We start from the raw sequence: 17,459 nt of genomic DNA on the forward strand, positions 1-17,459 counted from the left end.
TGTCGTTAGTTAAATCCCACATAACAAGTTATAAACAAGGCACTGATCGCAATACACTTGTCAATAATACGTCATTTCCTACAACGTGACGTAGTTTGTACGCAGTGAGAGACAGATCAAGTAATATTTTCTCAACAAAATATGTATTCTCTAATTAAATAAAATATTATTTACAGATATTCCATAGGCCAATAACTTGAATTTAATGTCTTCTTTGCTATTTTATTAATATATTTTCTGTACATTATGTATTTAATTGACACTGCGATTTATCTGTATACAAGTACATCGGAGGGTAATGTTGGGGGTCTTAATAAATCGATCTAGTGCAAGGGCATACACTCTTTGGATCAAAGTAAGCTTTTACATTTCAACTATAGAACTAATAACTTAAGGTATCTGAAAAGTGCTGCGATCCTGATGAAATCTTAAAAACAATTTAATTAGATCAGTATTTCATGCCGCTGACCAGCAAAAAATATAGCATTCGGTCATACAAGTATTTTTTTAACAATGAAATTGCAGAATTTAGACAGGATTGCAGCACTTTTTAGAAACTACGATACATGTTGAAAATATTTATATACTAAACTTGGAAATTTAACTTGGTTATGCCCTTGCACTAGTGATGTTTATATGTAACATCAATACTTCAGGTCAATGTGCTAAAATCGCGTGACTGCCGCATCACGTGACTAGTCTATTAATATAATTGTCCTCGATATGCAGTTATTAATCATAATTACAATAATATTATCCGATATAAATAATGTACTAAAAATAATCGCCATCCCGATTACGAATACATTTTTAAATACAAAATTTAGCCGATATTTCCATTGCGCACCTTAACTGTACTGCGTAAAGAAAGGTTGGACAAAGCTGTGGCTGAAAAGGACTAAAAGTGTGTTTTTGTTTAAATGACAGTTCCATGAATCACAAACTGCATAAAGAAAAAAAACATACATTACTTTCTTTAACTCATTATCTTTAAGATCATAAAATCTTAGACAACTGCACAATATTAAGGCATAAAATTTGTATTTTATTTAATGAAAATATACATGTTTACTTTTCAATTGCACCCTTTTGTTTGTAAAATGTTCACTTTGTTTTTCATTTTATCCAGTTATTAAAATTATGATTATTCCAACTTTAGAACTGCTTTTACATGGATAAGAAAGACTCTACCCATTTTCAAAATAAAATTGTAACCAATAACTCAAGCAATTGTACCTGTTGCATTTCCAATAAGGCACTGATTATTACTTTGTCATCAAAGGCATTGGTGAATTTGTTTTATGTGATATTTGCAAGTAAAACATTCATGTAGAGAAGTTGCCAATTACCAGTGAAGGACTTCAAATTTAGGTCAACATAGTATACTAAGCACTCAGGGCCTTTAATAAGAGAGATTCATGTATCGTACCAACAAATTTTGTAACACGGGACTTCAGAATTTAAGGTTTCATCCGAAAAAGATTTTTTTCACATTTAGTGCGGGGTGCTTGGCGAAAGAACAGAAACTACCTAATATGTTAATATCTTTGGTTTGACGCAGCGCAGGAAAAGAGAACTGGCCCTGAGCTCCCCCATCACGAAGCGGACGACCTATCATCTGGCTTATGTGAATGGTTGAAAGAAATTTTGGAAAAGAATTATTGAAAAAGATTTGATGCAAAATTACATATTTACCAAGGGCCAAAATATATTGGTTTGAGAAAAGATTGTTCTTTATTGGGATTTGATTTCGTCGTTAAAGAATAGTACAGTGGTGATATAATAAGGTAAATAATGTATTTCGTGTGAACATATATTTGTTGATCTATTCATACCTCGAGAGAAAACAAACAAAACTTAACCTAAATAAAAACCTGTGATTTCACAGTATGCCATATGATTGAATACTGTTTTTTTTTTTTTTTTTTTTTTTTTGCTGTCATTTCCATAAATGATGTGTATAAAAATTGTAAAATGAATCTGTTTTCTCTGTTGGTCCAAATATAGGTTACATGTATGGTTTGGGGTATATTCAAGAGTCAAAGGCCGTAGCTGGTTGATACTTTAAAATTCACTAGAGGAACTGTGAGCAATGAATCACTGAGTGGTACACATGCCATCAAAGAACAAGCTTTGTTTTTTATACAAATCTTGCCCTGTGATTTTCTAAAAATAATGAAACTGATGTAAAAAATGAAAATGCTTGTTCTGTGAACTACCGTATAAGTGGAAATTGTAGCGAGACGCGAATTTAGCTATTTGTCCTAGATATTGGATATTTAATTTTTAGCGAGAAGTAATATTAGCGATTTTGAAATGCTCACTAAAGATTCTATTACAACTAAAACACAACATTTTAGGCGATATTCAATTTTAGCATCTCCGGACCCTCGCTAATAATGCCAAAATTAATCCATCTCTAAAAAAATCTGCTTATAGAGTATTGAAATTGCATACAAAAAAAAAATCATACAAATAATCTCCCTTGTGTTTTTAAATGCTAATTGAGACATCATAAACATGTGCATCTTCCCCAATTTTCTTAAAAAGTTGCAGAAGACAACAATTTCCAAAGGAATTTTCTCTCATATAATAATGTCCACAGGCATAGCCCACAAAGATTTTGAGATATGTAATTTTTTATTGACTTTGCATAAGATACCAAAAATTAGAGTGAGTGACAGCTGTGGACACTATTCTCTAAAGGAAAATTATCCTTAATATGGGCCATTTTGAGACTTTTTTCTGTTTCACAATTGTAAAATTTATTTTTTGATTAGGTTTAATATTAACATTAAATAATGTTCTAAAATCGTAAACTTATTAGTATTTTATCCGTAGAGTCAGTAATTATCGAATCATGAAATGATTATCAAAGGCGAAGTCATTAACCTGTATCAATTTCGGGAAGAGGGGGGGGGGGGTGCAGTATATAATTAAAATTCCAAAATAAACAGTTAAGCTTTTAATAAAATTCTGAAATACATGTATGATCCTTTTTTAACTTTCAATTTATAAGACTTTTGTTATTAAAAAATTGTAAAACCCTAATATCGATTTCTTATAAGGTACATGTCTCCCACATGACCCTATAAATCCATGCATGTAATTAGTGCACGTATGTCTTATTCTATAATTTGTGTTATTCAATTCTTTTACATGCTAGCATTTTATACATGTTTGTACGCAGTGGACAATGTTTATATTTTTTGCGCCTGCGCAATGCAACGTTGTCAAAGACTTAGTCCTGCGACTAAGCGTTTCGTTTACGATTAGACTTACGCCACTTGGTGAAATGCAAATTACGCCTGACTAAATTTTGGCGTAAGTCCCGGGAGTACACCTAAGTTAAGGCTTAAATCTACGACCTTTGATGAAACGGGCCCCAGATCTAAAAGGTAATTTTAACAAAAATAGGAGGTGCACAATTGAACTGTGTATTAAAGATTATGCAAAAGATTTGCAGAAAAGATTTTAAAAAAGTGTTCTAAAAAGTATAACAGACGGACGTAAAGACAGACATACGGACGGACACGGACGGCTAGAAGGACGGACGAACAAACTTCCCGATCACCATATAACCTTCCGATTTTCAAGCGAGGGTATTAAAATGACATTTAAAGTTCGGCTCTTTTACTTGATTTTCTGTACGATTTTTATTTTTTTTTCCTCTTTAATACTTTACAGTGTAAGAAATAAGGCATTTAAATCTTCACGAATCAATATTTGAAAAACAAAATGAAAAAAGGAGGAAGATTGCAAAGAAGGAAATTTTTATCTACTTCCCTGTGGTTTTAATACGCGCTTTTGAATGTACATATAAACTTGATAAAGCATAACAAAAAGGTAGGGTATACATTTTTTTCTTTTATATCACCTTGGGATCTTCGAATACGTGGTGCAGTGGTTAGAGTGTCTGCTGTAGAGTCGTGAAGTAAGGAGTTGATCCTTACGTCGCAGGTCCCAATCCCACTGTGGGACGTGGAGACTTGTTTTTCGGATGAGACCTATAAACTGAGGTCACGTGTCGCAGTTACGAAAAAGATCCCTCCCTGCTCACTTACCCTGTGTGCTGAGTACATGACAAAATTTGCAGCTCTACCGACAAGTGGTGGCGTTTCCATGTTAATGAAAAATTTTCCATGTTAAACAATTAAGAAATGAATTTAATTTTTGAAGTTTCATGAGGTTATGAACTACGACGCTTCACCATGGCGTTAGCACTTCATGATAAAAATGCCGGCGTGAAGCGTTGTAGTTCATATACCTCATGAATCTTCAACAATTAAATTCATTTCTTATATTGACATTATTTTTCTGATATCTTGTCATAAATTTACGCATTCAACTGTCATTTTTAAAGCAAATCAGTGTGCACTATATTTTTGACGCCAAGAGCGGTATTATAACGTAACAATTGAGATATTCATGCTAAATCGTGATACATATGTAATGTAGTTCATGAAAAAATGAACTGCATTTTATTTTGTTAAGAATCATAGGGGAAATACTGTAAACGTATTACACTTAGCGATGTATTCTTTTTAGCGATTTTGGAGGAAAGCAGAGTCCGCTTATTCAGGTACACCGCTAAATGTCTTGTATATTAACTTAGATAATTAGCAAAGTCAGACAGCGCTAAATCAAATCTTCGCTAACTTGTTGAAAATGGAATTTCCGCCAAATATCGTACACACCAAATGTAATACATTTACAGTATATTGGAAGTATATATTCAATCGATCAGTCAATCGAAGGTGTGATTTGTCGTCTTGTTTATTTTTTTCTAAAATGAATCTACAGTATGAAAAATGTTGGTAATAAAATTTATACATTTAAAATGTATGAAAATTAAAAGAAAATCCCTTTAAAGAAATTTTATTTGATATCCAACAGTTTTTTTTTCACTTCATAAGTTAACATTATTATTCCTACGTATTGTATTAATACAGTATGCTATTTTAAATTCGAGATATGTAAAATACAATGTATATACGTAAGGCCAAGTTTATCTCTGCTCTTGTAGTTGGTGTTCCTAGTAATTAATTTCCGTAATTTATCTGGTAAATCTATTTACAAGTGGGTTATTTTGAAGGATTAAACTAGAATACATTTTGATATATATTGTTTTCATTATTTTATAGATATACGAGGGTTGTCCCGTAAAATCGTGGACAAGTTGTCTAGTGTGAAAAATAAACATCACTGCGTTCTGAAATTTTCACTATTGTTTAGTACATATTTTAGTAATATACACAGCAAATTTCAGATAAATATATGCATAAATAAACGAATAATGAGATTTTATGCCATGTATTGTATCACCTTACGGCGCATGGATTATAACGTCAAAGTGTCTAAAACAGCGTCACGTTTTATCTTTGCTGAAAATGAAGTTCGATGAGTCCGACTTAAATTTAGGAATTTCATTGATACACATTCTTTAGTCTCCAAAAACAGCCGAAGAACCAATTGGCACCCTCATGCGATCTTCTGAAGATTTATTAGTAGGTTACGGACAATATTCTCACCATCATTCAACTAATAGAAAATCTCATGTCGGCGGTCTACTGTGACAGCGTCTTTTGCTATTACACCTGTACATTAGAAGTTGTACTCCCCAGGGTCTCGATCAAAAAAAACTTCGCTAAGAAAACTCCTATTTCATTTGTATACTTAGGATTTAGTGATATTTTTATAATCTTTTTTCTTCTATGGTCATTTCAAGTCTCTAAAGGTGTCATTACAACATCGAAATTAAACTTAACTGTTCTCCGGTGCGCCGTAACGTCATAAAACGTCGCCATTTTTCGTGTGTTGTGTTTACAACTTTCCAATTTCGAATGCTCAAGAAACTGCCAAAAATTAAGCAAATGCCTTAAAATTTTTACAAAGACTACAAAATTGATTGTGGAATCGAATTAGGATAATTTTAATCCAAATCTTATGTATTTAAAACTTTTATTTTGAATTCAAACTTGTGTATTCTTTAATAAAACCTTGGTTTTTTGACCGTGCGCCGTAGGACAATACTTCGTGCACATTCAAGCATAATAAAATCTTTATTTTTGCCTATATTCTATAAAAAAAAAATCATGCAGTTAAATATGATAAATAAACATTTACTGAAATTTTCAGCTTAGTGCGCCCATTACTTTTCGAGAAAACCGCTTTGTCCACGATTTTACGGGACAACCCTCGTACTTGCAGAATTTTCTGATCGTCCCTCGTAGAGTGTCTGTTCTAGAGTCAAGAAGTAAAGAGCTCGTACTCACGTAGGGGGTTTATATCTTACAATGGGACAAGGACACCGCGGTCCGTTATATGAAGCTGTATGAACCGAGGTCCTGTGCTGCAGTAGGTGCTAGCACAAAAAAGATCCCTCGCTGCTCAATGACACTAAGTGCCACGCATAGGTTAGAATGTGATGCTCTCCACCGGCATGTGGTGGCTTCACCATATGAATAATTTCGAGAGAGGCGCTAAATAACAAACAAACCTTATGTGGAAGGGAATCTGTTCAAGTCAGAAAGGCTTGTCTGCAGGTTGCTTCAATATTAAGTATGTTTGTAAACATGTACCAACTTTTAAACTCTAACAAAATTAGAACTTCTTAAAATATAAAGTTTAAACACTTTTAAATCAAGCAAATTCTACACTTGTAGAGAACACATATCCATGTATTGCGGCACGGGGCCTCAGTTAATACGGTCTTATCCTAATAACAAGTCTACAAGTCCCACAGTGGCATCTGGACCCACCTTATAAGAATAATATGTTTAATCCGCGATGCTGGAGCAGACACTCATATACTCCTGCGCCATGCACAGTTTTACCACAAACACTCACTTTGGCAATCTAATTAAACATAAATCAGAGATAAAGTGAGAAATGATTAAATATCAGCAGTTTTACAGGAAAGAAGATAAGATATAATTATGAAAACATGACTTTTTATATATTTATAGGAAATCTTTAAACAACAGAAGTAAACATCCGGATGATGTAGACTGCAGTGAATATATGGATACAATGAAAGAAATAGGAATAATAATCAATATGATTGTATGCTGTTTCATTGGTAAATACTTTCTCTCTTTCATACTGTTTAACTTCCTGAAATACAATGATTTATTTTAAACCTATTCAAATGTAAAAGATGTATTAATTCACTTGACATGTAAAATGCAGAAGGAGAAGACGGCATTGGATATTTCATTTAATACTGAATTGTTTTAAATCAATGTTTTTGGATGAAATGTGAGTGTAACATTTGCCTTCCTTTTTTGATTTGTAGTCAAAGGAAACATTACGACATATAACTGGTTTGATGCACAACAACTGTGTCGAAATTCTAGCAAACGTTTAACAACTAATGCATCGGATTCAATGGATTTTATCTGGACTGGAAGACATAAAATATTTTCTCAGTGGATAAAAATATTAGGTAGTATTAGATAGTATAATTAACACCTGTTCGATGAGGTTTTTAAAACGATGTCTTTCAGCAAGTTGTTGTAATTTGGTTATGCACTAACTTGATTGATAACTTATTAAAATATTTATAACTTCGAAGAAAAAAAACTGTTGTGGACTTCAACTCGATATTTTAAATTTATCGACGACTTATTAAATTGTATCTAAATAATAGTTACCTCTATCCTTCTGTAGTCAAATATTTACGAGTGAACCTAAGCATGTTGAAACATACGCTGCAAAATCAACAATATCTGTTTCATAAATAAATGTTTTACCGAAACATCAAATTACGGAAGTATCCACTAGTTTTCAAAAACAAAAACAGGTGGCATGGAGGAAATAGAATCTCCTGCAGCTGACGAAAGGTCACTGCCGCCGAGTCCACTATGTGTCACAATTGGGAAATAACGAAAAAATCAATCCTAAATTCAGTGTATAAATAAGATGCTAACAATTAGTATGAAAAGCGTCAGTCAGCATTCAACTCTATGATAAATTGTATATGCTGAAAAGGTCATTGGCCATAAAACTTATAAAATGATGATTTTAAACATTATTTACTTCATAACCTTGTTTGCCAATAACTTGTCTCCTTTTATAAATTGTCCATACGTAGAACATGCTCTTGTCACTGTGTATCGAAGAAACTAAAACTAATAAACTATTAATAAGTGTGAGAATTTAGTTGATGTTTTACTGAAAATAGATGATAAATTCAAACAACTACAGTCTTGTATGTCAAATGAAATAAGTTCTTTCTTTCCATCGTCAACTTTCCATGTTTTTGTAGTAATATTCCACTGAAGATGGTATTTAGATTACCCAATTTATTTGATAGTCAAGAACATGCATCAAGTACGATCAATAGTTTTCAACCATGACAACTTCTGACAGATAAATTAATGTTACAAAGATTTCAACAACCCTGTTGAAAATCAACAACTGTATATTCTATGGTTGGTTTCAGTAACTTGAAATCAAATATTATTTGCCTTTTTGCAGTTTGTTGGCTGTCATGTTTCATACCAGATCTTGTTTTTAATACGGAATGGTACTTTGTTCCATATACTTGATCTATACATGTGGCCATCGGCAGAATGTGGCTTCTCAACAGCGGATACTTACTCTCCATGGGCATGGTATCCCCCCTAAGTAGGGGTCCATGTATTATGTTCTGTTCATTAATCTTTATTTATTATACATAATATGAATAAAAGTAATTGATTTTCAAGGTTGCTACAAAGATTCCAGTTTACGAGGTGAACTTATAATCAACATGACAGATCTTGAGTACCCATCAATAGGACTATGCCAAGAACACTGTTTGAGACGAAATTATAGTGTTTACGCTATAAAGGTTTGCAGCGTTTGGCATTCCTTTAAATTACCGTGTGAAAAGTTAATTCATAATAATACTTGACATTCTTATTAAGTTATTTGTTTTCACATCTAAATACAATCAAAATAAAATATAAAATAACTTTTTAAATACACGAACGTCAAACATGAATATGGTTATGGTAATATTGTTGAGATTCTTTACGAAACATTTAGGCTACAGAGTGTGTATGTCTCCAGAAAGATTTCAAAGGAATCCAGCTTTCCTGGGATGAATGCGATAGAGACTGTTTAAATGCGGATGATATTTTGTCTACTGAATGTGGCGGAGACGAAGCTTTTACTGTGTTTTCAACCGAAACTAGTATTTTTCCACATTTTTGATTATCTTAAGATTATCAATTTTTTAAAATTAATTATACATTTTAAAAAATCATCACGTATTTGATATTCTATCAATGTGAAATGATCAACCTTAAAAATATTATATTAATTTTCTAATTAGGATGGATAACAGAAGATTTTGAAAAAGCTTTATGTTATAATCAAAATAAATATAGGTAATCAATTTACGGATGTCGAAAAACGCTGTATCGCCCTGATGTGTGAAAAAGATGTTTCTAGATTTAAGCCATTTGACTGTTCTAGTCCCTTGGGAATCATTTGCAGTATTTCTGGTATGTTTAGAATGAAATTATTTACTTTTTCTTTAATCTGAGATACTACATTAATTAAACATGTATTTGATTCATGCATAACATAGCATTTATTATATGAAATAAAAGCAAAATTTTTGATTGATTTGAAAATCTTCAGAATTAGAATGTTGATTATCCATTCTATGAAAACACGTGGAAAACTTTGCGTTTCGTTAAAGATTCAAGATAAATTTTAAGTTAAGCAGATTTTAACCTTTTTCCTATATTATAACAAATTGATTTGTAGAAATATATGTTGATCAAAAAAGATGGAGACTATCATTCCAAAAATGTAAATCCATAAACAGTACAAATCAAAACAGAATGATTGATTTATCAAAAGCTGAGGAGGCGTGTGATATAATCAACATAACCTTCGACGCTCCTTTGTGGATTGGAATTGTCCGAGAGAATTATGTATCGGAAGATCAAGGTATGGATTCTTTATTGTTTTATTTTTCTTTATGTTGTCTCATATATTTAAGTTGGTGTTTAGAAATTCCGAAGAGGAAAAAAAAATCACAAGACAATTAAAAACAAATTCATTTAGAAAATCTTTGATATGTATGGTAGGTGTAAATAGTATAATACAAAGATGGAAGACACACAATTTCAAAAAGTACATTGCGACTCTTTTTATTCTCGTTTCTAGGAGAATCAATTTTAGACAAATCATTAGTCACCAAATGTCAAAAATGCAAATATAGCCATTGTGAATTTGTAACATGTTCCGAAAAGAATATTACTGATGTAAACTGCACGGACGTAAGTATTTCTAAATATCAAATTATTACACAAAACTAAGTAATATGCATCTTACATGTAGAAGGTATGTTTTATCGGTGATTTTTTAAACTATTGTTGCATTAGAACATGTACACTATAAGCATTGACATCACTAAAATTACCTTATATATTCATTTAAATAATTTAAGTATTTTATTTCTTATCATACATGTTTTTAACCTAGTTTACATGTATATACTGAAATTCAACTTTAATTCGTCCGTTAGGAATATTCACTTATTTTGCAACTTTCCTTTAAAAAACTTGTTTTTTTATCGTTGCAGGCCCATATAACTGTGTGTATTTGAATAGAATGTCACCCATGTCACAAACATTTACACTTAATGAAAGAAAAATAAATAAATAGAGTATCGTAAGCGTGGGAACACTGAATGAATTAACAAAAAGCAATGTTTGTTAGAATCTTGAAAATTCTTTAGCTTTTCTGCTTTGTTTTATAACTTTAGACAAAATAAAATCACATGCAAAGGTTTACATTGGACAGTAGGTAATTCATAAACTACTTGCATGCTCGTTTTTGTCACATGCTAACAATGCATGATTTGACATTAATTTTCTTTTATCCCTCTTTGCCTACTCTATCAAATGTGTAATACCATTCTCAAAAACATAAAGTATCCATATAATAAATACGTAATTTTGCTCTTTGGAGGATTTTCAAAATACATTAATCTGCACAATACATTTTTGGTTTTATCTAAACTTTCATAAAAAACATATACTTTACCTGTTTTATGAGAGCATTTCGTTTCAAATGCACACATTTATACGATATTTTTTATGTTACTTAAAAATTAGCGTTTAAAAATAATGATATATCAATGTTCTTGTTTCAGATCTATCAGTTAAATTTTTCATTGTGTTAAATTGACCGGAGAATTATGATATTTCAATATAGAAAAAAGTGTACATATACATCAATAGAAAAAAAAAACCAAGCAGACAACTCTGTCCTAAGGACGCAAAATGGGCTTATACTATTAATGAACATTTTTCCTCCTAAAAAAGGGTTTTGATATTTTTTTCTTTTATATGTGATATATAATGAATGAATGAAATAATCATTAAAATATGAACACAACACACGATAAATCTTCAGAGACACATTTTTATGGTAATTGCATTTTGTGCATTAAAGGTTTTGCTCCACATGAAATATTAAAAAAAAATACTAGGGGCCATTTTTAATGGAGTTAAGAGGAAATTGGATAAATGGCACATTCGATGACGTCACAATGCATTGATCAGAGAGAAAATTACATCATGTGCAGGGTCACCAAAGTTTCAAGTTAAATAAAGGTGCATTTTCCATCAAAACCGAGTATTTCCATTATACTCGATATTTTCAGGGCACGCACTGTGAATGCTATATAAAAAAGAGAAGAAAACAAATTACTTATGGAAGTAATCCCATTGATTCCTTTACAAAATGTATACACCAGTAATTCATATTTAATATTTTTATAAACGCTTGTTTTCATATATAACTTTTCATACGCAGCAATATTAAGGCTTACTATGAGAAATCAATGGAAAATAGACGTGCAAAAAAGATTGTTTTTTAAACAGTTTACTAAGTTTATTTTTATTAAGTTGTTTTATTATCACAAAATCTAAATACTTATGAAAATAGCATAGTATAACTCACTCTGTACTATATGAAGTTTTGTTCCATCGATGGACAGTCAAGTAATGAATGCATAGTACTTATACTAAATGTATGTCATTGACAGATTTCAATATTGCAAGGGCATACCTTTGTTGAAATAAAAAAAAATAAGCTATTAATAGTTTCTGCGTACTTTGTATTTCTGGAAAGCGCTGCTGCTTTGAATACAATTCGCTTTTTAACAGTTATGATTTCAAGTAAAAAGGCCCATGTCGAAATACTTTTACCAAATATTTTGTGTACTTTCGCTCTCGATTGAAAGAAAGCAGCAACACTTTTCTGGTTAAGGAAAATATCCTTTATCTATTTTCAAAAAAATGGTTAAGATCTTTTTAGTGTATGTCTTTGCGAAAGAACAATTAAATAAGGCATCTTGATGTAAAATATACCTAACGTGTACAGAAAAACACGACAAAATAAATTAAATAAATTCTCTCAATAGTTAATGAATACTCGCACTAAACAAAGGATATGCATTTGTATCAGTAGCATATTTAAAATCTGTAAATAATATTCTGTTTAATGAAACACAATGCGAAATGAACGGTATGCCTCGATACTTAGGGGAAATAACTCGTTGAAGACAATGGACTTGAGAGATTTTTGGCTCTCTGTAATATCCCTAAGTCAGCAAACAACCCTTCCATCCAGTGTCCATATACGTGTCAAAACTAGATAAAATATCGTTCGAAAGGGTGCTATATAAATGATGTAAATCGTCCAACTTCCACAAAAAATTAATTATAAATTGCAATCCAGGATTTACAAAAAAGTCAAAAATCGGGACCAAATTCCTTATTCTTTGAACTTAGTGTACTATTTCGTGGGTTGTTCGAAAAGTTCGTTGACAACTGTCATAATTTTTTTTTTATTTTGACGTCATATATTATCCAAATTTGGTAGAAATATTTTCTCGATGAATTCAAGTGATTCGTATTATTTTTTTTTTCAAAAATTTACGAAATTCAAAATTTATCGGATCGCGGAGCAGGTCAAATTTAGTAAATTACAGACAACACATTAAAAAATGTCTGTAGTCATATTTTCTGTAAAACGAAGCAAAACGAAAAACAACCTATGCTTTCAAATTAAGAATTGTTACTGTAACAGCAATTCGTATACCAAATTAAGGCTCTATATTTTGCTTTGTTGGAAAGAAAGCAACTTGAGAAGATAGGTAGTCCTTATTTAAAAGGACAAAAACGATGACATTTTAGAACGTCACGGAGCAGCAGATAAAGATGCAATTTTGTGTTTACTAAAAAAATGTTGGAGGAATAAAAAATAATTGTCACAAGTGAGTTGTGCATGTGTGGATAAATAGTACAGGCAGTTTATGAGAGAGAGAATCTGTATCGGATGGGGACAATCTGTGAACAACCGGTTTAACTGTAAAAATCAAACCATTTTTTTTAAAGTTGGCACGTCAAGGAAAGAAATATGCGCTTCAGGGTTGCTTATCCTGTGAAAGCAGAGTTAAGTACTAATAGAAACTAAAACCTTAACAAAGGAAATTATACAAGGAGAACAATTCTTAAATAGATAAATTTCAAGTATTAGAAAAAAATATTTAATGAAAGTGCATTGGATTACACTGTGTGTAATGTATAGGGATAGTATTTTTTGTAATTCTTGACGTTATGTTTTGACGTTACATTGCCTTTAAGTGTGCTCCGCGGGTATAAAACATTTTGATTTTAAAATGAAGTCGATTGATTTTTGTTAAATCGAATGGAATGAAACTTCACACTTCAACATAAAATTATTTCTACATGTTTTATTGTGCTTATTTGGAATTTCTGGCGAGTAATACAACGAAGATTGACATCGTCCACGGACTTTTCGAACAACCTTCATAGAGGTTTTTGTCAATGCTTTTGTAAATACGTTCATAAATTTGATTGTGCCATTCTCTCACCAGAGTGCGTTTTGAGCCGAACAATAACTGTATTAGGTCACGCTTTGACGAAGTTTCCGTTGTTAAAAATATTGTTTAGACCTTTGGTTGCATAACAAACAAGAGGCCCAGGGGCCAGAGCGCTCACCTGAGCACATCGGCTAAGAAAAAGCACATATTGGATCAGAACTGAAAGTTTACTGAGGTCGAGGGGGGGGGGCTTGAATTTTAACCCCCCAGGGGATCATGATTTGAATGAACTAGAATCTACACTACCTGAGAATGATTCCATATAATATTACTAATTATGGCTTTGAAGTACTTGAAATGAAGATTTTGAAAGGTTTCCCTATATATTCCTATGTAAAACTTTGGTCGGACATTTTGGTCCTTGAGCAGAAGATTTTTCGAGATTTTTCCTATGTATTCCTATGTAATAATTTGATCGGCCATTTTGGCCCCACCCTAGCCCTGGGGGGTCATGATTTGAACAAACTTGAATCTACACTACCTGAGGATGATTCCACATTAGTTTCATCTTTTCTGGCCCGTGGTTCTTGAGAAGAAGATTTTTCAAGATTTTTCCTATATATTCCAATGTAAAACTTTGATCGGCCATTTTGGCCCCACCCTAGCCCCGGGGGTCATGATTTGAACAAACTTGAATCTACACTGCCTGAGGATGGTTCCACATTAGTTTCATCTTTTCTGGCCCGTTGTTCTTGAGAAAAAGATTTTTCAAGATTTTTCCTATATACTTCTATGTAAAACTTTGATCGGCCATTTTGGCCCCACCCTACCTCCGGGGTTATGATTTAAACAAACTTGAATCTACACTTCATGAGGATGATTCCACCTGAGTTTCATCTTCCTGGCCCCGTGGTTCTTGAGAAGAAGATTTTTTAAAAACACCATTAATTTTTCTCTAATTCATAATTATCTCCCCTTGAAAAAGGGCGTGGCCCTTCATGAATCCCCTTTACCCAAGGATACTTTTTAGCAAGTTTGGTTGAAATTGACCCAGTGGTTCTTGAGAAGAAGATGAAAATGTGAAATGTTACAACGACGACGACGACCGACAACGGACAAATTTGATCAAAAAAGCTTACTTGAGCCTTTGGCTCAGTTGAGCTAAAAAGCGATTGGTGTATACGCTAACCACTTATAGGTGCTTTCTGATTTCACGTAAATTACGCTAGGCAAAAACATACCTAACCCTTAAAAACAGTGACTTGAACAATGAAATAAGTCAAATTTATAATAATGATAATTTGTAGTTTTTGAATTTAGGATAACGACGGCAAGAGTCATTTTGACGTCGATACGTTTATTGTTACCCTGGACTGTCAAACCATGACGTTTAATCATTTATAGATCTTATTACACTCAACGCGACCTCAAGAAAATGGGCTTTGGCGACACTATCAAACTTCGGAGTTGTTATAAATTGGCAACTCCACAGTATTTTGACTAGAAAATTTGAAATCGTACATATATATTATATTTATAATGAAATATAAGAAGTATTATTCAAGCTCAAAAGTCAATTAGACAATACTTGATTTTGAGCAAAGCAAACACAGGCGTCCAAAAAAATCAGATGTGGGATCAGGTGCAATGAAAAGAGAGCATCTCCTGCCTACAGGTCATACCTTCCATATGCTATTTCTCATTATCCATGGGAAATAAGGGAGAATCTGTTGAAAATTCAGGGAATTAATAATGACCGAACAATTAGAATGAATAACGTCAGTCAGCATTAAACGTAATGATAAATTGTATATATTCTTGTTTCGATAATCTATTTAACAGATGTCCATAATAATTTATCACATTACAAGTAAACTGAAGTTACTAAATATATTTGTCTCTTTTCTTACATAACTGGAAGACTTTCCACAAATATGAAAAAAGAAGCCCAGAGAAAAACGAAGGTAAATTCAACAAGGATACAATATACACGATTTCACTTAAAATATTAAAAAAAAAAAAGATTTACTGTCATTTAAAAAAAATTGTAGAATACTCGTATGTTGATCTTTTTTTAAATACGTTTATATATAAATAAAATTTCAGGCGAAGTGGAAACATTTCACGTTGTATCGATCATCATCCCTGTTGTTTTGGGAATTATCTCTGCTCTGATTTTTACGTATTTATGGTTAGTATCTATACATTTCTATGTTGTATCTTATCCAGTTTTGTACGAATAAAAAATCTTTAATTCTCTTTGTTTTTTTTTTCAAAAATCGAATAAAGGTTATGTTTATCTTGATTTTAGTCAACGGAAAACTAAATGGAAGTGTCAAGTTAGTGTTACAGGTTCCAATGTTGATTGTAACAATTACGTTACAATGGAAATCAAGGAAAAAGAAAAAAACATCTACGATGGACTTGAAGAACACAGAAATACAAATGAGGCATAAAATTATTGTGTACTCACCGCAAAAAAGCAAATATCCGGGGATTGTACTTATATCACAAAATGAAACTTTTAAAAAAAATATAGAGAGCATTGTTACATGTAGGTTAATTACTCCAATCAAACATCATAATAACATAATGGCAGATAAGAAGACACAGATAAGAAATCCTCTTTGTAAATGAATACAGTAGTATTTTTTCTATGATAAAATGAATTTTAGCGCACCTATGTTTGTTATTTGTAGTAATTTTCAAATTTGTGAAATATGGATCAATTGGAAATATTTCTTTTCAGACTTTGGTTTGAAAAAGTGAAAGTAATCTAAATTTTTATTTTAATCTATGTAGCATTATAATACGTACATGTACACGAATAAAAGATATATTGATTTTGCTTTCTTATCAATTGTTGCGGTCTTTTCACATTTGCAAAGATGATATACTGTAAACCAACTATTATTCGCGACTATTTTATTTCGCGATTAACCAGGTATAAACTACTTCGCGAATATTATTTTTCGCGATCAAACCTCTTTGGATCTGTTGTTAATAGACACAGACTTGAAGAAAATGTTCGCGGCGAGAAATATTCGCGACGACAAGGCTCTCACAAACTTCGCGAAAATGTCTCACACGCAAATAAAAGTTGGTTTACAGTAGACATCATTATCTTATCTTTAATAAAATATGTCATTTGAAACCCCCAAATAATCATTTGTTCTGACAACGTATCTTTATACCTACATACTGTAATAAAAATCAAAAAATATGCTTAGCATGACAGTACACAGAAATAACGAAGGCATAACTCACTATGTATATCCCAACATGTAGGGTTGCATACTATGTTGTGCACGGGGTGTAGGCTCTAAAAACGAAAAAAGGGGATCGAGGTACATTTTTTGTTCATTTTCTCAACTTATGAATCATTTTCGCTAGAAAGCATATGCCTACGGAAGGAAAGGTTGTATAAGGAGTATATTGATACCCATGAATCCAAGGGACACCTCAACACAATTCCGAGGACCAGAGCAAAATTGGCGCTACAATGTGTTTATGATTAAATATATTAGAATAATGCTTTGGTTCACATCACTTTATATCACTCAGTCTGTTAAATACTTGTTATCTATATAAACGTTTGTAC

At 32.0% G+C, this 17,459-nt stretch overlaps 1 protein-coding gene across 1 annotated transcript in view; it reads left to right on the forward strand.

The window, feature by feature from the left end:
* Window positions 1–2,944: 2,944 nt before the first annotated feature.
* LOC134233238 (uncharacterized) overlaps window positions 2,945–17,459 on the forward strand; it is a 39,314-nt gene continuing 24,799 nt past the window's right edge. The window contains exons 1-8 of the mRNA XM_062715217.1: window positions 2,945–3,846; window positions 6,969–7,081; window positions 7,298–7,447; window positions 8,712–8,836; window positions 9,034–9,181; window positions 9,378–9,494; window positions 9,763–9,948; window positions 10,168–10,280. Of these exons, the coding sequence (XP_062571201.1) occupies window positions 7,024–7,081; window positions 7,298–7,447; window positions 8,712–8,836; window positions 9,034–9,181; window positions 9,378–9,494; window positions 9,763–9,948; window positions 10,168–10,280 (897 nt within the window). The 5' untranslated portion in view covers window positions 2,945–3,846; window positions 6,969–7,023. The remainder of the gene's footprint in view (window positions 3,847–6,968; window positions 7,082–7,297; window positions 7,448–8,711; window positions 8,837–9,033; window positions 9,182–9,377; window positions 9,495–9,762; window positions 9,949–10,167; window positions 10,281–17,459) is intronic.

The sequence above is a fragment of the Saccostrea cucullata genome, unplaced genomic scaffold (assembly GCF_032062105.1).
Source record: "Saccostrea cucullata isolate Sc308-1 unplaced genomic scaffold, CSIRO_AGI_Scuc_v1 ctg2375, whole genome shotgun sequence".
Classification (NCBI taxonomy): domain Eukaryota; kingdom Metazoa; phylum Mollusca; class Bivalvia; order Ostreida; family Ostreidae; genus Saccostrea; species Saccostrea cuccullata.